Genomic DNA, 20582 nt, shown 5'->3' with positions numbered 1-20582 from the left:
CATCACAAATCGGGTGGGTTGGGTTGTGGTGTGCTGTGCTGTGTTGGTTTGGTTTGGTTAGGCACTTGGACCTAGGCGAGGTTGTAATTGCAAAGGTGCATGGGGAGATGTGTGATTAACACAGTCGTGAGTAAGTGGAAGGTGAGTTGATTGGAAAGAGTGAATGTGTGCACTGTTGGCGCCAAGATGGGGTGAGTGAAGGCAAGGTTTGACATCTCCATCACTGCCTCTGCAATGCACGAGCATGTGATTTTTGCTTGTTTTGAGATTAGTGTGAATTTTCGAGGATATGTGTGGGTTGCGTTTTCTCCGTGTGTGTGCGTTTGCAGTTGTACAAGGTCATTTAAATTTGTCCTTCACTCTCAAGCTCAATTTCTATCGCTTTTTGGCGCCTTTTTTGCTAGGTTGACTTGCTTTTAAACTCGTTTAACGTCTGGCATCAGTTAATCAGTGTTGAAGGGGATGAGTTTGGTTGTCTAATAGCTGGTAAAATGACATTTCCGGGTGCATATCTTTGGACCTAATAGCATTATTTTTGTGAACTGATGTATATATCAATTAAAATATGGTCAGATTGTAAAGCGAGTTAACCAGGTCATTTTTGCAATGTTGTCATGTCATCAAAGGAGATCTGTTTTATCTGCAAAAGCTTCCCCATTGCGTCAATATTGGTAGTTTCATAGAGCCTTTGCCGTCGGACCAACTGATTTTACGTTTGTGCGCTAATATTTTTTAACACTTACTTTACAAAAAGGGATACGTGGTCCTTCATTCTAATCCTCTCTCCACCAAAATTAGCCGGTGTTAGCGTTGTCGCCTAATTTACTACCGAAATAGAAATAAGTAGGCCTGTGGCACTCGTTTTTAGCTTTGGACTTTCCAAATCGGTTAAGAATCAGGAAATACATTTAGCACTTAATTCGATCTGAAAGTAGTTTCAATTCTTAATTCGAAGGGTCAGTATTATTTTCCTTGCTTAAGGCCTGCTATTCGTTGTATTCCAACTGCCGATTTGTGATTTATACCGTTTGCTGAATGGTGGACCAACCTTTTGGGGCAGGCAGAATTCTACTATAAGACAGCAAACTGCATATCTTTACTATGTATTTTCATTTGTAATCTTTACGAGTGGTGAATGATCTCTTAGCTGGAGCGAGTTACTTAGGACATACGTTGAAGTTTCGCTAGGGCGTGTAAAGTTAGGAGTGTCTTATGATCTATTCTTCAGTGAGTGTTTTCGTTTTAGGGCGATCCTTTATCAGGATTTGAGAACTAAAGTCTTTCCAAGTACAAGACTCCGTCCTGATTTCCTGTGGAATTTTGTTTTGTTTTTTATGAAAGACGTAACCGGTGTCATATATTTACCACGGCAAAGGTGATACATTAAACTAAATTTTCTACGTGATGTCGTATGTAGATGGTGAAAATATTTGAGTATGAGCACAATACATTTTACTGACTCATTTTTTTGAACAGATACGAGAATGCACTTTTAGCATTCTCGTAACAAACAACTGGTGAGAAAATACTTTTCTCTCTAATTGAGTTCGTTTTCCTCAAGTGTGAAAATGCCGTTTTTTTTTTCAACTCGAGAAGATAACGAACTTTTCCTTCAGGGTTGTCAAAATTCCTTGTTGAAACACTTCAATTCACCCTTTAAAATAGAACACTTTCTGCTACCTTGAATCCCTCTACAGTATGACGAGTAGATATTTTTCTTTTCAAATTATTGCGGTCTTCAGTCATTTCTAATAGCCTTATGTCTATTGACCCTGGCCTCAATCCTTCGGGATAGTATGCAGAAGCTACTGGTATGTATAGATGGAAATAAATGTGTGTTGAAGCTTAATTCTTCGCCACCAGTTATGAAACAGGTAGTGCATCCTTTTTTTTCACGCCAGTACAGTTTTTTTACATCTCTAAACAAACGCGCTTCGTTGGTCCCTCCCAGGCAGTCTGATGGACAACTCAAACTCACAGTCACGAGGGCAAATCCGGTTCTCCCATGATTGGCGTCGTGCGACCACACTCTCTCGACAATCCACCACCACTGATGTTTCCCCCAACCGCCGTCTTAACGGGCGCACCACCTCCGCTGATCGCGATTCCTCCTCCGGCGAGCTCGGAGGCAATCTACAGGTAGTCATGCCGACATTTCCTCCTTTTCAAGATGTTATTTCAAACAAAGGATTAAATATTACATGTAATTACAAGGATATTACCTTCAATTAACGTAGGTTCTATATGATTGTTGGGACGTCACTTAGAGTTTCCTTTCTCTCCTACAGGTGGCAAAGAGAGGCTCCTCTTCACCTGCAGACGGCAGTGGCGTTTTAGCTGCCTCTGAGGCCTCATTGGAGACCGCAGCAGAGCAGTTGCGCCACTGGCGCTCGGTAGCATTGGTAGCACGTGCCGAGGCGGTATGCGAGCGCGCCAAGTCTCGCGCCCTAACCGCCGAGCTGGCGCGAGCTCGCTGCGACCTTAACATGGCGGAAACGGAGCTGGGTCTGCTACGCAAACGCCTCTCCCTTCTCGAGTCCTCACTGGCTGCCTCTCGTTCCGGTGGTTTTGGTGCGGTCAGTGGTGTGGGTTCCACTACCTCCGTCCCACGCGACCTGCGGTGATGGTACAGCGCAATCCACTTGATTTGACACAATCCGACCTCACGAGTCTCCATCTTGCTTTCCTCCTATTTTATATACTATCCACATATATTATTCCATATCAAGTTGTTTATCGTATGCCTACCTTTGCTTGAAGATCATGTTTGTTTTCATTGAGTCTTCGTTTTCTTTGTGGTTTATGATAGGTGGAACATTTGCTGAATTTTTATGCAATATTATTTTTTGGTAGAAAGAGTTCGTTTTAAAAAGAATCTTCGATTATACAATAAACAATACTTCCAATGAAATTAACACAGGTGGAGTTTGTAACCCCTAGTTAAGTGTACCACTTAACTTGAACTCGGAGGTCGTGCCGCCTAGTAGAAGTACAAGAGTGGGCTCCTAAACGCTCGCGAAACCAAAACAAAGTGTTAAACAAAGTGCCAAAGTATTACAGACCATTGTTTAGCAGTGTCACTTTTCCGTCTTCATGTGATCTGTTTGCGACTTCACTATTGTGCCTCCAAGCAAGGCATCGGCAAACAAGAATGGTAGATTAAGGTTTTTATTAATGAAAGTACTAATGCCCGTAGCTGGTTGCTCATCCTCGACTATTTAGTCGTTCACCATTGCTTGCTCGACCTTGATTTTACCCGTCGGAATTCCACACCACTTCTGTAAAATATAGGGGGGTCTAGCTGATTTAGACTAGGGGTGTTCTAAACTTTGACTTCTGAAAGTGGTATTCGCATACTGAATTTTTACTAGTAGTAAAGTAAAAGCAAGTGGCATTCAGAAAGGCATGCGACTAGGTTCCGCGCCTGTTCAGAGTTGTTTGACGGGTATCATAAGATGGGAAATCTGAGCGGACATATCTTTTGCCTTCAACACTGCTTCGTTTTTCAATCCAATTGGGTAAATTTTTGCACTAGTGTTTAACTCGTGAATCCACCAGATGGAATTTTAGTGATTTCTTTTTACAATTAATACCTCTATATATTTTGTCGTGTAAATCTTATTGTTTTAAGGGAATGATATTTGTCACCAACCCACCCTGCATGTTCAGTTGACGATAAATGTCCGCGTATTCCGTTTCATGCTCGTGTGTGGCACATTTTGCTGCCGCTGTTTCCTCTCCTTCGCCTTCTTTGATTTGCCGCGAACATACACGCATACATGTACGCTTAGTGGGCAGGCAGGCAGGCAGGCGTCAACGCTGCTACTGTGGGGTAAATATTATCCCCTCACACATACATCTGTGCATCCCCCCACCCCCTACGCCACGCCACAGTAGGCATTGCAGGAGCAGTAGCAACAACAGTAGTAGCATTTGTGGATGAGGGAAGAAGGGGTTGAGTAGGGGGCGAGAGCTGGCAGCTGTTATGTGTTATCGCGTGCTGCAGATACCCACCACCGAGCAAGCGCACACACGCACGTATTCACGGAGCCGCCCATCAGGGTGTCTCAGACGACGAGCGCAAATGTGAGCACAGCTGGAAAATGGACAGCAGATGGTTCTCCATTACTTCCTCCTCCTCTTACTCCTCATTTTGCTTCATATTCTATCAGTGCAACCACTGCCACCACCGCCACCGCCACTGCTATTAGTGTTGCTGCTGTACAGGAATCGGGTAGGCATTAAATAAGCACTTGATGGCAATTCTTGTTAAGGCTATTCGACAGATATAAGGCTGCAATTTCAAATTTCCTTCCCTATAGAAGTGTGCATGCGCTCAATAGGGGTAAGAATAAGCTTTCACATTTAAAATCATTCATTTCCAAAGCGTTAATAATTGACTTTTGCTTTACTAAACTATCTGTCAGTGCAATCGTTGCTTCTGCTGTTGATTCTCAGCTCCAATTCGTGTTACAAACGCGTCATTTTTGTCAATGTGAGAGCGAGTCTTCGTAAAAGTTACACGATTAAATACAGCTGTAACTCATTTGCGTAAAATACGTGATTAAACCTATGCAAAATAACCACAGGCTGCATTAAATCGGTCACGGATGTGGAAGGATACACTCCATGTACTATTTGCAGATTTTCGAACCCGAACGTCAGTAATTGGTCTCGCAGTAGGTTCACAAAATGTCTAAATCACCCTCTTTTCCCATTTTTTTTGCATCTTTCCCTAATGATACAGTTACTGCCTCTGGTGTGATAGAGTGCATTAAATCAGGTCGACCGGACTGAGATATGTGGAAAGCAGTAGATCTTATTTTAGAGGGGGCCTTTTAACTCTCATTACTGGCTCAGTTATGCTAATTCACATTACCCTTCACGCTAAGAAAGCGTATACCCAGATACAGATGATAGGCCAATTTCTTCACTTGTTTTACTAACCCTATTTTGATAAAATAGTCACTTTTATTACATCCAGTTCTACTTTAACGAATACGGTATCATGTCTAACGTGGATGCATCAGCACTTGAAATAGGGACTGCAATAATCGTAAAATCTGAAAAGGCATCTTGCCAAAAAGCACCCGTGACCAGCTAATCGTTCCGGCCGACGTAACCAGCCACCACCACTCCCGCTACTACTGAGTTTGCGAATGAACATTTTGTCCTTGTAGATATCGTAAGTGTACCAACTCCTTGAAATCAAGGCGACAAAGCTCCATAAAATAAAAAAACAACTGCTTCATATAACTTTAACGACTTCGAAGCTGTGCCAGTCTTGCATTCGACTTACATAGTACGTGATTTCATCACCAAACCGGTAGGACAGAATCAGTCGTGTAGGTGCGAGGATTTACATCACTGCTGCATAAAAATGAAGACGCGTACGCCTTAGTACCTAGCAAACTGTAACATTAGTAAACTGTTACGAACTGCGTCTATAGCCCTATTTAGTTCTACTGCTTGGACCCATATTATCTAAATTGCAGTTTTTGTTACCCTAAGTAGAATTTTATTGTCGCAAAATGACTGCCACATCCTAAAAGCTTGAATGAGTGATTACAGGCCCGGGAGTTACAACAACTTGTTCCTTGCCTTATGTAGTTTGAGGTGGATAACGTGGTGTGATGTTTACGAGGAAGCGCACAGAACGGAAGTTATGCATGGACTCGTAAATGCGAGCCGCCAATGGTGTGCAGTAAACCCCTTTGTTCGAGGTAAATCCGCGATAGAGGGGGGGAATGACATCCTTGAGGTCATGTCCAACTCCCTCTGTGTGTGTGAGTCACCTTTGTTGCGAACACCTTTGGCTGGGATAAGTAATTACCAGTTGCAATGATTTCAAACAGAAGCCGCATCTTCAAGTCACTTGGGTTTCTCAAAATAAAGGCTCAGCAAATAGAGTGCAGTATTTATAGATATTGACCAACAGCTCCAAATGAAAGCAACCTGATGTTTCAATGCATGCTGTTTTTAATTGATTATGGTCGTATTTTAAAAAATTACTATACCCATTACTATTTTATCGATTTCATTTGAGTTTAAAAATATCCGAATTACAGTAGCTAGCTCATAAATATTGAAACGACAAAGTGGGCTGACTAGAAGATATCAATTGGTTGCAACTCCAAAAAGGCAACTCTAATTATGCTTGGCAATGCAGGAAATTAGTTCATCTCATTTGATATCAGATACACGGTATCAAATTTAGTTTATTAAATAGGGGTTAAGGTTTGGACATGTACTGTTCGAAATGGTCATCTGGTTGGATGGCAGGTGATTTGGCCCTTGCCTTCCGGTATACTCTAGTCCCTTTGGCATGCCTACATTCGGATACTTACCTAAATTCTGATTAAAACAACGCTTTTGAGAATAACACGTTTCTTGAAGGTGGTATATTTCATTAACCGCTTGACATGGGTGAAAAGCCCCTGGACAGGCGGGGTGTATAGGCGACTTCCAATTTCACCACCGCTCTTGTGATACTGTGCTTTGCTTAAATCCATGATTTTTTGGTTAGCTTACTTCATCACTACCGCAAATAAAGATGACAGCAAATGTGCTTCAAGGATCCTTCTTATTTGGTTATCCAAGAACATGAAGACTCATTAATAAAATAGATTGTGTGCAGACAAAGAAAAATCCTTCGCTCAGACATAATCTGCTCAGCACTGATTAAAGTATTTGACTGCAAAATTCGAGTTGGAGGTTTTGACGATTGTTTCATATTCCAATAAAGAAAAATAGCTCTCCTTGGCTGTATTTTAGTCAATCGCTTCAGCTGGTTTGCAGCTTACTTTTAAGTGGGAAATTATGTAAGTTTCTGGCCTTATTCATGAATAAAAAATCACAAATTTTACATGGCCTATAAAGATGGAAACGACATAAATGCTCTTTGATAACCACAGGGGTAGAATTTGAATTTAATTTACTTAAGGGATCTTATAATTCAGGGAGCTTAGCTAACTATTTCAAAGCTTATGGATTATGATGAGAGCTGAAAAATACTCAAAATCAACTACGGGCACGTCTTCAAATAAAAACGCCATTTTGAAGCCAAGACTAGACCTTGTGGCACCCTGAGGCTTTTCTGAAGACATAAGAAGAGTTAACATTCCTTAGTTATTGCAGACTAACAATAGGGCTTGGGGTTATGGGTATGGTTACCCGGCGGAGGTACAATGGCAGAGGCCTAAGCCACCCGTTACCAAATCCGAGAGTTAGATAAACAACTTAAGTATTACAAGCCTATTTTAGCGGACACTTCCACATTTGCATTTTGAATCGAAAAAGTGCTTGAGTCTTCATTTGGGAATAGAATTCTTAATGCCACTTTGCCAAGACAACAGAAAAGTCTACGATTTGCTAGGTCATCCCCTTCGCTTGCTGTCTTAGTGACTCGTTTGTTCGTTTATCCTAACTAGTCTTTTCACAATAGAAGCATTCCACAATGCGAGGACAAAATAGGTAGTACTTTCATTTAACCGCCTCCGATTTTCTAATTATTTCTCCAATTCCCTCTATTGTGGCCTTTAGAGGGGTTTCATTCAAGCAAATTAAAAAATGGCGTGCTTTGTTTTATCTACTTCTACTTTATTCACCACCAGAGTAACTCTTTCTTACTTTAAGCTACTCTTGTCCTTTGAAAGAACCGTCTTTTATCTTTAAATACTCTCTTCTGAAAGCTGTTTGAAAGCCAAACAAGTAGGATTGAGTATAAGCGAGTATTCTATTTATCATTGGCTTAAACAGCGACGTCTCTTTCATTTAAGCCGAAATATCATCAAATCCAGTAATTCTCTTTACTGTTCCTCTACCAAATTGAGCATTTTATGATCTTCCTTTGTGCACCGACGTGATCATGCTCGAAAATAGACCACAAAATCTATTTACCACAATAAAAATGCAATTTTTCCAAATTAAAATCATTGAGGCATGATAAAGTCTATTTCCATTGCATTTCAGTGATTAAGTTATTTGCAACAAAATTTAAAGTTAAATGTAATTCGAACAAACAGAATGCATAGAGTCATCAAGCCTTTGGGCATTTAGCGCTCCTTGCCACCGCTAGGACGTTGTTGCCTGCGTACACCTGATATGTAGGACAAGAAGTCCGCCATTATGTAATGGCCATAAATAATGCAAGTTTCCTTCGGTGTGGAAAATGAGGAAATTTCGGCTACCAGAAGAGTCATGCTGAGTCACCTAATTAGTCAACAAAAGCCCTCCTAGCCTACACAGAAGCGGGGTATATGCGACGAAAAATCGGCGACATTTCCTCACAGCGTATTAGAATGAGGTATAAGTAGAGCAAACAAATTTTAGCGTCCCTTGTTAATTAATGCATGAAAATTCCTTATATCTTGTTGACAATAATGCCATTTGTCAAAGTGAAATATTCAAAAAAAAGAAATGAGGAGCTAGCAAACTAATATTGAACAAATCTACTTCCATGTGTTCCTGAAGTTTTAACCGCAATTATCTGATGTAAGATCGCGGAAACCTGGTTCTGATTATCCACTATGAAGCCTGAATCGGCTACATTACATGTTAAAGGATAAATCAGGCAGCAAAGTCCGATGCGTGTGACTGTTTATACCACTCACTTTCCAGCCACAGATCTTCCTGTACCAGTGTAAAAGTTATTCCTAGACTCTGGTAAACAATTTCTTATGGTAAACTAATTTGAGCGGTACTATTTCAGTTTAATCCCAATTCATTATATGATGTATTCAAAGTCTAAGCATCCATCAGCTATTCTTCTAACGGGGCTTGGACCGGCCGTCATGGGCTTATACAATTCTGCACTGTCCCAACCATCACTTTATCAGTTACCATACAGCCGAAGCCAACTAAGGTCAAATGTCTTCGAGCTTAAGACTAGCTTCTCTGTTTAATGGTTACCTTAGTAACAGGCTACTCAACAGCTTGGATACTAACTTTCAAAGTGCCCAAAGTACCACGACTCATGCCGTAATCCGCTGAGCGCCCTTTTATCAAATAGTGGTGTCAGCTAAACATTAATTTTTTTTTGTTACTTAGTTGGTTGGTGGAATTTGTAAAATAACTGTCGTTCCGCAAAATGAGCTATTTGTAAGGGGGTTAAGTGTGATGATGAGAGCCTCTATAATTACCGGTTTGATACCAGTGTGCCAACTGTGTACGTCTCGAAAGGTGGCAATTTACGATGTTGCTATGCTCCTTCCCCTCCTCCAGTATTCAATCAAGCTCAAATTCAGCGGGGCCAAACCGTCGACTGATTAAACAGCCTCTTTTGCGTATGCATCAAAGCTATAGGAAGGTATAAACAGTAGCACAACCGTTAAATAACTGAAACTTATTTTGTCTATGATTCTGATTTATTTGTGCAAGTTATACTATTTACACCTGGTAAATCCATAGTTTACGTCTGTTGAGAGCTGTGGACATTGTTAAATTCATCCATGTCCACATTAAAATTTACTCCAAATCCTTCTAGCTTAAGCTAGACAATCTACATTCTTGGCATTATTTGTCTTTATTATAAAATAATGCAAACAGGGAATTTGTGCGCTCAAAAGAAAGCCTCACAAAAGGAACTGTTGATTTGTGCTTCAGTGATCACAAAGTAAAATTCCAATGAACCCCATTTGGCCAAATTTACTACATGAGGGCACAAATTATGAAAGCGTAGAAAGTTATTTTTGTATTTATCTGTATTTAAAAACACCAAAAATATACGACATGAACAGTCGTGTGATATGTGAAGTGGTCTTGTTGGCCTACAGTAGAATATAGTCTAAGAAACACATAGTAATACGCATAGCGTATTGAGCATTGGCCAATGCAAGAAGATGGGAAGATTAATGCCTCGGTGACAAATTCAAGTTCGCCACCTTTTTAATTGAAGTGGGTTTAGCGGACGACTCCTCCCTTGGCAGACCATGTTTGTGTCGGGGATGGTGGTTATCATGAGAGCGAACGAAATGAAGGGCGAATTCTCTCGCATTTGACATACTTTCACCACACTGTGAACAAGTATAATCTGCTCCATTCGCGTGTAGGGATCGGTGAAAATTATACATGGAGAAATCTGCGAAGTAAATTCCGCACGCGGTGCAATGGTGCAGATCCTCAATGCTGCGTATTCCATTTTGACAATTTGAAGTACTTTGTAGTGCCGTATTTTGCTGACCACGAGCACCCACACTGAAAGGCAGACAGCTAATATTAATGCCTCTGGAAGTTTTACTTCACAAAACACAGACGCGCATATGGTTTAGAAGGTTTGAAGGCAAGCAGTCATAACTACATGCAAATCTCACCATCCGTTTTCAGTTATACTGTGTGACCCCAATGTCTCATTTACCGGATTCTCGCGTTCGAGGCCGTCTTCCACATTGCCTTGCTCCTCATTGCGTGAACTGGACAGATCCTTGAAAATTTCAAAAGATAAAATTTTAAGATATTATGCGCATTTCAAGTTGGTGAAAAATGCAGGAAAGCACATACTTCTGGCTCTTCTGTATTGATACATACGTCCATTGGGGTCTCTTGTTCAATCTTCTGTCCCGTCTCCATTTGAAAAATCCGGTCATTGAATGAATTGTGTTGGGATAAGAGGTTTTCAAAGAATATTCTAAATGCGTTCTCATAAATGCTGGAGTTAGGTGGCTGCTCTGATTGTCGGGGAATAATGTGTTCAAGAAGGTTTTGGGGAGGAACAAGTGGTGGGGTCATGAGGGTGTTTGTCCCATTGATTGGAGGTGGAAACCTCGACATTTGCGAAACCGCTGGTAGGGGGGAAGGAAATTTCTTTGAAGGTGTAGGTGGTAATAATGGTGGAGGGATTCGAGAAGTCCCAGCTTGGGCCTGCCTCTTGGCCACTTTGCAGGTCGCGTAGTGCCTCTTGAGTGTGCCGTTTTGGGTGAAGGCCTTATTGCAATGTATGCAAGCGTAGGGGCGTTCACCTTAAGAAAGCCGCAATAAAAAATTTTTTCGTTACATTTGTAGGTTAAATCAAATTGTATTCTGCCTCTCTCCACTGGAACTCTAAGACTGGACGAAGTGCAAATAATCTCGGACACAAATCAAAGCGGTTTACAATTTGACGGGCCTAGCGTGCAAGAATAAAATCTGTCACCGTACCACGACGACTGTCATGATGTTATTCAAACTAAAAGAATTTATTCCCGTCAGGATACCGAAGGAGCTAGCAACACTTGTGTCACATTACAGGGCATATTTCAGCTGGAGGCGATTCACACACAGGTCCCTAACGGCGCAGGACTGCCACCACTACGTGACAACCTTTCGACAACCTGAGCAAAAAATTAGTCACATGCACTTTTTGCGTTTCCAGCGTAATCGTAAGTAATCACCTTTCCACATTAAATTCTTAACGAATCCTTATTTAAGGTGCCTTCAAACAGCCCACAGCTTTAGACACCTGATGCGTACGATTAAAGTAAATTACTACTATTTTCCTATTCAAAGTGGAGGATTTTGATAAAGGCACGAGTAAGCAAAAGCAAAACAAACCCGAGTGTTTGCGAAAGTGGATTTTGAGTGCACTCCCACAGTTGAAGCGCTTGTTGCAAACACGGCAATGTTTCCCGTCGTGGGTGATAGGACTGTCTATTGGTTGTTGTGCTCCGCTTGAAGTCGAAGGTTGTGGGCCAGGCTGCTGACGCAAAGTACTCGCAATTTCACTGTTTCCACTCTTGGGACTGGAACAGGCACTGTTGTTTGACAAAGTTTCAGTCGGTGTCATTACTGAAGGTCCAATGGTCTCCGCGGCTGGCTTTGGTGGAGCAGGGTCTCTCTGTTCATTTATCTTTATGAAGGTGTTGAGAAAATTTGGATCAAATGGTAAAGTAGGATTTGAGGGAGGAACAGGCAGGGTAGGTGAGCCCTCGCCATTATTCATGCTGGCCAGAAGTTGCATAATGTTCTCAAAATTAGGTGTCGAAGGCTTGTTATTGTTTAACAGATTTGCAGCTGAAAATTCCGATGAGGCTTGAGTTGCGGAACTGTTTAAAAAGGGTAATCCATTCAGGAGAGGAGGTGGTAAGAGTGACGACACTTGGGGAGTAAGTTTCGAGGGTCCTGGTAAGTCGAGATTTAATGGGAACATTGGAGACTGGTCATTGAAAGGTCTTTGTGGCAGTGGAAAATGGGGAAAGTCTACGAGAAAAGATGCATGATTAGTAATGCCTACTTTACAAAATGTATTTCTGAGCATGAAAGACCTACTGCCAAGCTGGTAGTCTACTGGGGAAGAGTTGGGTAAACTTGGTCTGGTATCGGGGTGTTGAGAGGTCGTTGGTGTGCCATGGGATGCAAATGGTACCGGAGACTCAGGTTTTCCAAGCTGTGGTGGTAAATTCGAGTTCCTTCCAAGGCACATGGCGAAAAAGGGTGCCATCATGCAGGGAAGATCAGAATGGTTTTCTGGTAATGAAGTCTGCGCACTGTCATTAAAGTGCTGACTACTCTCATGTTCTTGTAGTTGGCTCGAGTGTATAAAGACAAGTTTGCAATAGCGACAGGGATAATTACTGTTTGCGTGTGCCCTCCTGTAATGCGTTTGTATGTGCCTGTTTAAGGAACCTAAATAATGGAGATAACCGAATGTTGGTGAGTATTTTAATAACAATGAAAAACAAATGATAAACTTGAGTGAAAGACCAGTTACTGGTAACAGTGAACCGATTACACAAATAGTCCAGTCAAAGAAGAAGAGAATAGTAACGCCTCCTAACACAAATGCAACTCCCTTGTTTGGTCCACTATTCCTTCGATCTACACAACAAGGGCTAACATAATTCCTGCCTTAAAACAAGTTTTGGTTTTCTTGAAATTATAAAACCCCTCTACCAAATGCTTGCATGAACTCAAACGAAAATAATGAACAGTCATCATTTAAACCTCATAAAACTCACCACTCTGATTGAATGATTTCTGGCATATATTGCAAATATAAGGTTTTTCTCCAGTATGTATTCTTAAATGTACCTTGAGGATATTCAGGAGTCCAAAACCCTTCTTACAAAACTCGCAATATAAATTCTTCTTCGACCCTGATTTCGACTTCGGCTTTGTTTTTGATGTAGAAGGCTGATCGTCAGAATCGTTTCCATTAACCGTCTCACTGTTCTCTGAAGGAGTTACCATTGTCGACTGAACTTCGTCATTTTCATCCATCTGAGAGAGAGTTGGATTTGAGCGAACACTCTCTGAGGTAGCCATGGCAAATGGTATGGTGCTGTCTTCTTGATTACGAGATATGATCGGTGGAGTTGAGTTGGGTCGTCTCTCCCTTGACAAACGTTTAAAATTTTCGATCCTTTTGTTTCGACCTTGCTCGTCCATCTCAAACTGCGAAATGGATGAGTACCTTTGCAAAAAGTAGTTTTAACCTATCTAATGTCTAAGCTTGAATCTGATTGGCTCCTTATGCGCATGACAGTGTGAGCAACCAATCCACTTAAAGGGCGCATGCGTTCGCTTAGCAGCACGTGAGCACATCTGCGCTTTTCGATAGAATTCTTTGCCGAGTCTACGATACCCTAAATCTCTCGTAGGCATTTCGTGAACTGTGTGACCACTGCATTGTTGTAAGGTTACCACTCCAATTATACGCCCGAGTCATTTTCATCATTCCAGTCTGCTGTATTTTTGAGGGGGCGAGGTGAAGTAGAAATACAATTGCAGTTTTTTGCTTTTTAATTTCATTTTCTTCAAAATGGCGTAATAATAAGAGGGTTAATTCACTCTTTTTATAGTGTAATTCAACAAGAAACAACTGTGAGTCTTAAAGATAATGCAATTGTTTTAGCTGCATACTCGACACCAAAGAGCAAGCAGAACAGGAAAATTTTGCATCTACTGATCTGGTTAGCTAAGAATGGGAATAACATTTTATTCAGTGGCATTTACAATTTTTGATACAGGGGCAGATGATAGACGCCCAGAAGAGTAGGCACCCATGCGTTTTTCGGCCAGCTTTGAAGAGTAATTATTCGCTCTGGATGGATTTAACCCAAATTTTTCAACATAAAATTGTATACTGAAAAGGGTATACTCTCCAGCCTATTTAGCTACTGTATGCATCTGCTGGCCATACACAGATGGGTCACAGATGTGCAGAACAAGAGATGACACGAATGTGTCCACCACCCCCCTTTTACTCCTCCAAGTGACCACCGTCGAGGTAGATACTGGTATGCGCAAGTCCAACTGGGTTAGCATTGTCCTGAAAATGCAAACACGTGCGGGAGGAAACACCTATGGACAGCCTACTCCCCTCCCCCCCCATCATTTTGGGTAACAATGTATTAGTCATACCAGTGCCCGAGCCCGTTCTGAGGTCACGCCGAAATCTCTAGTCTTTTTATTGATTGGAAAATCAACAACTCATTGTCACGACATCATGCAGTTGCAACGTGACCGGGAACAGGGAAGTCGTTTTTTTTTACAAATTAATATTTACCCCATATGCAAAATGCAACTGCCTTAGATTTCAGGGTTTCAGAAAGAAATCGACCACCATAGCCTAAAAAGATATGCTATCTTTATGGTTATGGTGCTCAAAAACTGGGAAATAAACACCCGCACTTACTTCTTTTGCATTCTAGTGCTAACAAGGTCCTCCACAGCAGGATCTGGTTTCAAAAAGTGCTTGAAGGCGATAGCGACCATGTTAAGGACCTACTTGACCCTCAGTTTTCACCATACTTTCGACTTTATTCATGATTGTATTTAGAAGACGAGTGCATCGCATGTTTGTTTTTATTTTAAAATAGGCATAAAGCTAATGAATTTGATAGTTTATCAGGTCTATTGAAACTGTTTAATGTTGCGATAAGTAAAGGCAGTTCTTCAGAAGTCTAATTGGTATATTGGCATTATATGTTAGCCCTTAGCATTCACTCAAGGGGAGCAGGGTAAGGGTGGATACAATACAGCACATTGGCAGAGGCCACAAAGTTCTCAAAGCAGTTTGCATTTTACACTTTAACGGTTTTACTGCCAATCATTTTAACTCAACTTTTGTGGCTGAGGCAGTAACTGGAATTTCGGCTTGTTTGATAGATTGTGATTTGCACGAGTAGTCAGATTCTCTTCGGAGTGAAAACTCTTAACGAGGGGATAAATTCCGCAACGGACAAAAATGGTACCGCTTTTAATAATTAAATTGAGACTACTCATATTGCCTTCAAAATGTGGGAAATTTGTGCCTGTCAATGTCAAAACCAAGAGAAGGAGTGGTTTTAAATTAAGGCATTTATTATCGTTTGGTCATCACTATCGTGATACGGCATAACCACGACAGCAGTAGTCGACACACTGGTGTCCTACACCCCATAGCCCAAAACGATAAAGTGCAGGTTGAGAAAAATAGGGGGATAGACAGTGGAAACCAAAAATATTTTAAGAGATCTGATACTGAAGACGAATAGTTGGTGCGGAAAGCAGCTGTTCTCCTTCAACCTCGGACTAGGTCGAATAGGCACTTGCTGTTGATCCTGGAGGCTCTAGCTTAGCAGGCAGCTATCAGCTAAACTACTCACAAGGAGGATTCATTCAGTGCTAAAAAACCCATTTGCCCGCATAATTAGGGTTTAGCTCTCGGTCAGCTGCGTCGATCACTCACTCAGTTGGGGCTTTCGCAGCGGTAGTGGCACACATGCCTGCGTCTGAGTTTGTCAGTCATGTGAAGGCCTGGGGATCAATCTCTACCTCATTTTAGCTCGTGCTGGACGGGAGAGGTAGGACAATTACCTGTCGCGGTCTTCTTGCATTTGTGTCTTGAAATGAGCTCAAGGTCATTTACGCAATGCGGAGCAGTGAGTCACGCCCTTGTGTCTCTCCCTGTGTTTACCTCCGTAGAATAAACCGCGGGGATGATGCAATGAGGTTGATTAGCATCAACATCCCGGGCAGGAAAGTGAGGTGAGAGAAGCAAATACAATGAGGAAATTAAACTACTGCATCTGTACGTACTTTGGGTGAATGCGTCCACAGAAGCGGACAAGCTCAACCCATTTGGATAGTTAAATCAACAAATCATTTTCTGTGGATCACAGGAATAATTTATTGCTAAAATCGCGTAATGAAACTTGCAATTGTTGGTAAATAGGAATACAAAGATTGCATTCTTTGTTGATTGTGACTTTATATGGCCTTCTTCCGTGAAGATGGTATTGACTCAGTATACCCAAAGAAATAAGCTAAAAACTTCTAAAATAAAGAATTATGAAAAATAAGAATGATTTAGGTACGATATCTCATGTCTGATGCACACACTACCTTCATTTGGATGGTGGATTATTTAAGAGGGTGGTAGTGTAAGGTGTCCAATTAACTCAAGGATAACTTCACATTTTACCGCAATTTAACCTAAGTAAGCACTTTAACAAAAAGTAAACAAATTATTAAAATTTAAGGAATTCTACCCAGATCCTTCTACCTATACGACTTGGATGCTTGTACATTCCCACTATATGAGGCCTTTGTATCAGTACTTACTATCAGGACTCAAGCTTTGCATAAAACTCATTTGAAATTGCAGAAAGTGCGGAAAGATGATGTAAGTGGTGCTCGGGAGCTTTCAGCCATAGGCATACCGTATCATACGGTAAATATCATTCATCATACTTAATGCGTCACATCACTCACGCCATGATTACTGACCAATCACAGTGCAGGTTTCCATAAAATCCCTTTTTCCAGGAATTTTTCCTTTATCCCACCTCACAACACTGGTTTGAATTCCATTAGCTATGCATGCAATTTGATTTTCGGGTTTGTGTGAAGGTCTTGTAGCAAAAATTTCTTCAATGTGCAAAGCAAGATTTTCCGACGAAATTAGCATTTTGAACACTTCACTTAATGTCAGGTCGTTTGAAAAATATTTATAACTTAATGAGTCCAGAAGACCATTTGACTGATCTCAGAATAAAATATCTTCGGCCTTTAGCAAAATAAATCAGCTCTTATTCCAAGGTAGATTTTCATTGAGGCACGAACGGCGGAATATTGCAACTTTATCCTACACGATGATTTATCATGCGATTTTTTGTGCCTGTAACCCCCCAGTGTGGAGTAATCCCTCAGAATTTGCACGCAAAAGCAAGCGCAGACACGGACTCGCCATTGCCATTACCAACTCCGCATCTTAGCTCAGAAGCCGTCAACATTCGACGGTCCACTACGATCCTCAATGCCCCATCCCCCACTCTCCCTCTCCTGCTACCCAGTGTGTGCAACTTTGCGAGCAACAGCAGCTATTGTGTTTGTGTGACAATGCAGCTAGAGAACTGGGACAGGGAGAGAAGGCAAGGGGAGTGGTGGAGGGAGGAGAGAGGGGTGGGCATGGAGATACACACGCTACACGTACTTACTACCAATAGTGCGCAGTTTTGCCGTTGAATTGTGGCTGAGCTTTTACTGGGTGTGTGTTGTCGCCCCCCACATTTGTGTGGGCGCTGCTGAGATGAGATTATACTACGTTTGTTCGTGTGCGAGCTAGCAAACGAGATCGCCTGTTGTATAACGGCGCGACTGCGGTAGTGGAATGGAGTAGGGTGGAGTGGGGTTCTTTATTGTTCATCTAGGCAGTCAAACTTCAATGTTATCTGATTTCAAATTTGCGTGCTCTGTAAACGGGTAACTTTGCGAATAAGCTTGCTTTTTAATTGAAATCTCATGAAGCATACCCAAGGCAGTGGCCGCCTACTTAGATTGGAAATATGATTGCGTTCAGGTATTCAGTTCCTTAAAAACACACAAGGTTTAAACGATCATGCCTTTTTGAAGAATAGAGTCGAAGAAATGATAAAGATAGATGATGAATGGACCTGCACTATCACTTGTTATTGCATTATCTCTTTAAGGTGATTAAAGTGACTTCACTAAGTATTTTCTTAAAACGAGTAGATGAACAAAAGAAATTAATTCGGCTAGAATGTAATCACGTGTGGGTGTGTTAAAAGGTGGAATTGTAAATGGTGTTGCATTGTTCACGCTAAATGCCTGCCTTTGTAAACCTGTCGCGTTTCTTAATTGACCTCCTGCAACAGATCCTACTCGATAACATTTTAAGTCGTTGTTGTGTGGAAGAATCAGTGGTAGGAAAAATAATCTACATATTACAATCATGTTTTCACTAGGCTATTTTCAATGTTTTGAGACTCCTTGAATATTACTTACGATACTATGAGGTAATTTAATGGTGACAAAGTTGTTTCCTTCTTCACACATTAGTAATGGAGAAGAAACTACCCGATTTTGGCAGGCGCTCCGGCATCTGATTGGTTATAAATTTGGAGTCTGTCGAATACCCACATGCTTTGGAGAAACTGTACTGCAGGCGAAGATTGGCCAAAATAAAAAAAGTTAAATATATTTAACTTAAATAATAGAATTTACACTAAAGGCATGAAGCATTTGCTTGTAATCCTAAAAAAATGAGGGAATTTTTGACTATTCGTTGATTTTTGTTCCCTTAATTAACTTAGTAGTCAAAACTTTTACTGCGACTTAAAAAAGGAAATAAGAATATTAGGCTATTGAGAAGGATGGTGCTGATATTTCAAAAAGATAGATAACTGAGGTTTTTAGCGCCATTTTAATAGCCTTGGAACCCTTTCAACCTGGCATTTTTATTCGAAAACAGAGAAAACCTTTAAATGAACTCTAATTTTGTGCCTTAATGGTTAAATAGGCCTAGATACCTGATGCAGTTAACTACTACGATTGTTCAGTTGCCTACTTTTAGGTCCCTGTTTCATTTTCAAGGCGTTCGGTAAGGCCATCTCTACGTACCCACCAGTGTTCATAATAGCGTCCCAGGGAGAACTTCGATGCCATAGGTATGCTTGAGTCGCAGCTATTAAGGCTGGAATGCACTGCCTCTGGGTAACTCACACAAAAAGCGGTTGCTTGCGGTAATCACAACGTCTAGCACTGATCCCATACGCACGCTGGTAACCTGTAATTAGTCCCGCCCCATCAGTATGGCGATAGCTTCTGTTGGCAATTTATTTATCACACACATACACACACATGCAGCCCTTAATCATTGCAACAGGTAGCGAGGTAGCTTATTAAATACACACACACAGAGACAGACTACAGCACTAGTGTATTTACATTGTCCTTGCGTTTGCTTTAGGAGGCGACTGAGCAGAGGCGGCTGAATAGGTGGGGTGGTGGGGAGGGGGACGGGGTAAAGGAGGGTTAGGGACAGGACGACGGCTAAAGCATAATCGACGACTGGCGCAACTCTCAGGGCAGAGGCAAGGAGTGACACCCCATCCTAACACACTGCGTATAATGCTATTAGGGGAGGGGGAAGAGGGAGAAAAAGCCATCTGTTCCTTGCCCCCAATACGCAGAATTATTTACTCTGCTACTCTGCATGCATTCAGAGAGAGGGAGGGCTAATTAGGTGTTATGCAGGGCCACCGTCTTTTACCTATCTTGAAAAAGTAAAGACAGTTATTATAAGAGACTAGTGATAAATGACAGCTAATTTAATGGTTATTTGGATCGAAAGTTGTTATTTGAAGGAACAGTTTGTTCCAGTATTAACACCCATAAGGAAATTTTAAAAGCAATGAAACGGTGTTAATTACGCTGATCCAGGGCCTCAATTTAGCCTCTTGTCCCATAAAATATTAAATTTTAATACGATTTTTCTCCATTGTAGTCAGAACTAAACCTTTTTCTTGACGACGAGCCAAAGTTTTGTGTTGGATAATTATTTTTATACCTCCCAAATGCAATATAAATTAAGCACTTAAGGTACTAACGCTAAAAGGTGGGAATTTTGGAATGTGCCAAGACAAAACCCTACGCTGAGTGGTGCCAAAGGTGCCACCAGAGCTGCATACGCACTGCTACAAACCCACTTAACTTTTGTTTAAATTACTGTCGGTCCATTATAAAATTCACTTTTATCAACACTCATCCTCCCTCATCCTATTCCCTGCCCTCCACCATCCACATTTACTTGGGGCGATATTACGAGCAGATTACTAGTTTGTTTGTGTCTCCTTAGCCTCCTCTAAAAGCCATGAACGTATGCACGCACACGCATACCATAGCGCCATTTATTAATATAAAGTCCGTACACTTCACTCTATTCACACTTCACCAGAGCAAGATACACGCGCCTGCTGAGATAACGCCCCACTGTACGACCAAGTCGACGACGACGATAACGACACCTTAGGAGTAAGGGTGGGATATGAGCAGAGGGGAGGAGAGGGCGAAAAATAGAGTGAAAAGTGGGTAAGAGGTGTAATGCTGTTGACGCCGCGTGCTCCCCATGCGTCTGGGGGAAAGGTGTAAACGTGTGGGGATGGGGTGATGAGGAGGGAGGGGGGGGGGAGAATTGAGGAGAGGGGAAGGGAGAACTGGTGTACACACAAGAAACGTACCCTCTACCACCTCCTCCCAATCTTCCGCACGCATGCATTAAAAGATGCCGTCAGATAAACGGGAGCAGGGTGCATGCCAGGATGCCTTATCAAATTGTTGCGCCCGCCAGGCTAGCATACGTTCGCGTCCGCGAGCGCGCACGGACG

The 20582-nt window shown here is 41.6% G+C and overlaps 2 protein-coding genes across 2 annotated transcripts in view; one reads left to right on the top strand and one right to left on the bottom strand. All coding sequences in view use genetic code 11, as the record gives it.

The window, feature by feature from the left end:
- The window catches only part of EGR_01206 (Rho GTPase-activating protein), a gene marked incomplete at both ends in the record, with an annotated part of 24241 nt that extends 19992 nt beyond the window's left edge, over window positions 1–4249 (top strand). The window contains 4 exons of the mRNA XM_024490455.1: window positions 1952–2139; window positions 2289–2620; window positions 4007–4086; window positions 4173–4249. Coding sequence (XP_024355274.1) covers window positions 1952–2139; window positions 2289–2620; window positions 4007–4086; window positions 4173–4249 — 677 coding nt within the window. The remainder of the gene's footprint in view (window positions 1–1951; window positions 2140–2288; window positions 2621–4006; window positions 4087–4172) is intronic.
- A 5599-nt stretch (window positions 4250–9848) lies between these two features.
- Window positions 9849–13359, bottom strand: EGR_01205 (Zinc finger protein; the record flags this gene model as incomplete). The annotated part of the gene is made up of 6 exons (XM_024490454.1): window positions 9849–10194; window positions 10311–10420; window positions 10498–10955; window positions 11527–12171; window positions 12241–12597; window positions 12930–13359. The coding sequence occupies 6 exons, from the start codon at window positions 13357–13359 to the stop codon at window positions 9849–9851; spliced, it is 2346 nt and encodes a 781-aa protein (XP_024355273.1).
- Window positions 13360–20582: the final 7223 nt, after the last annotated feature.

This window comes from Echinococcus granulosus (assembly GCF_000524195.1).
Source record: "Echinococcus granulosus chromosome Unknown EG_S00004, whole genome shotgun sequence".
Taxonomy (NCBI): Eukaryota; Metazoa; Platyhelminthes; class Cestoda; order Cyclophyllidea; family Taeniidae; genus Echinococcus; species Echinococcus granulosus.
This window is presented reverse-complemented; position numbering and strand designations above follow the sequence as displayed.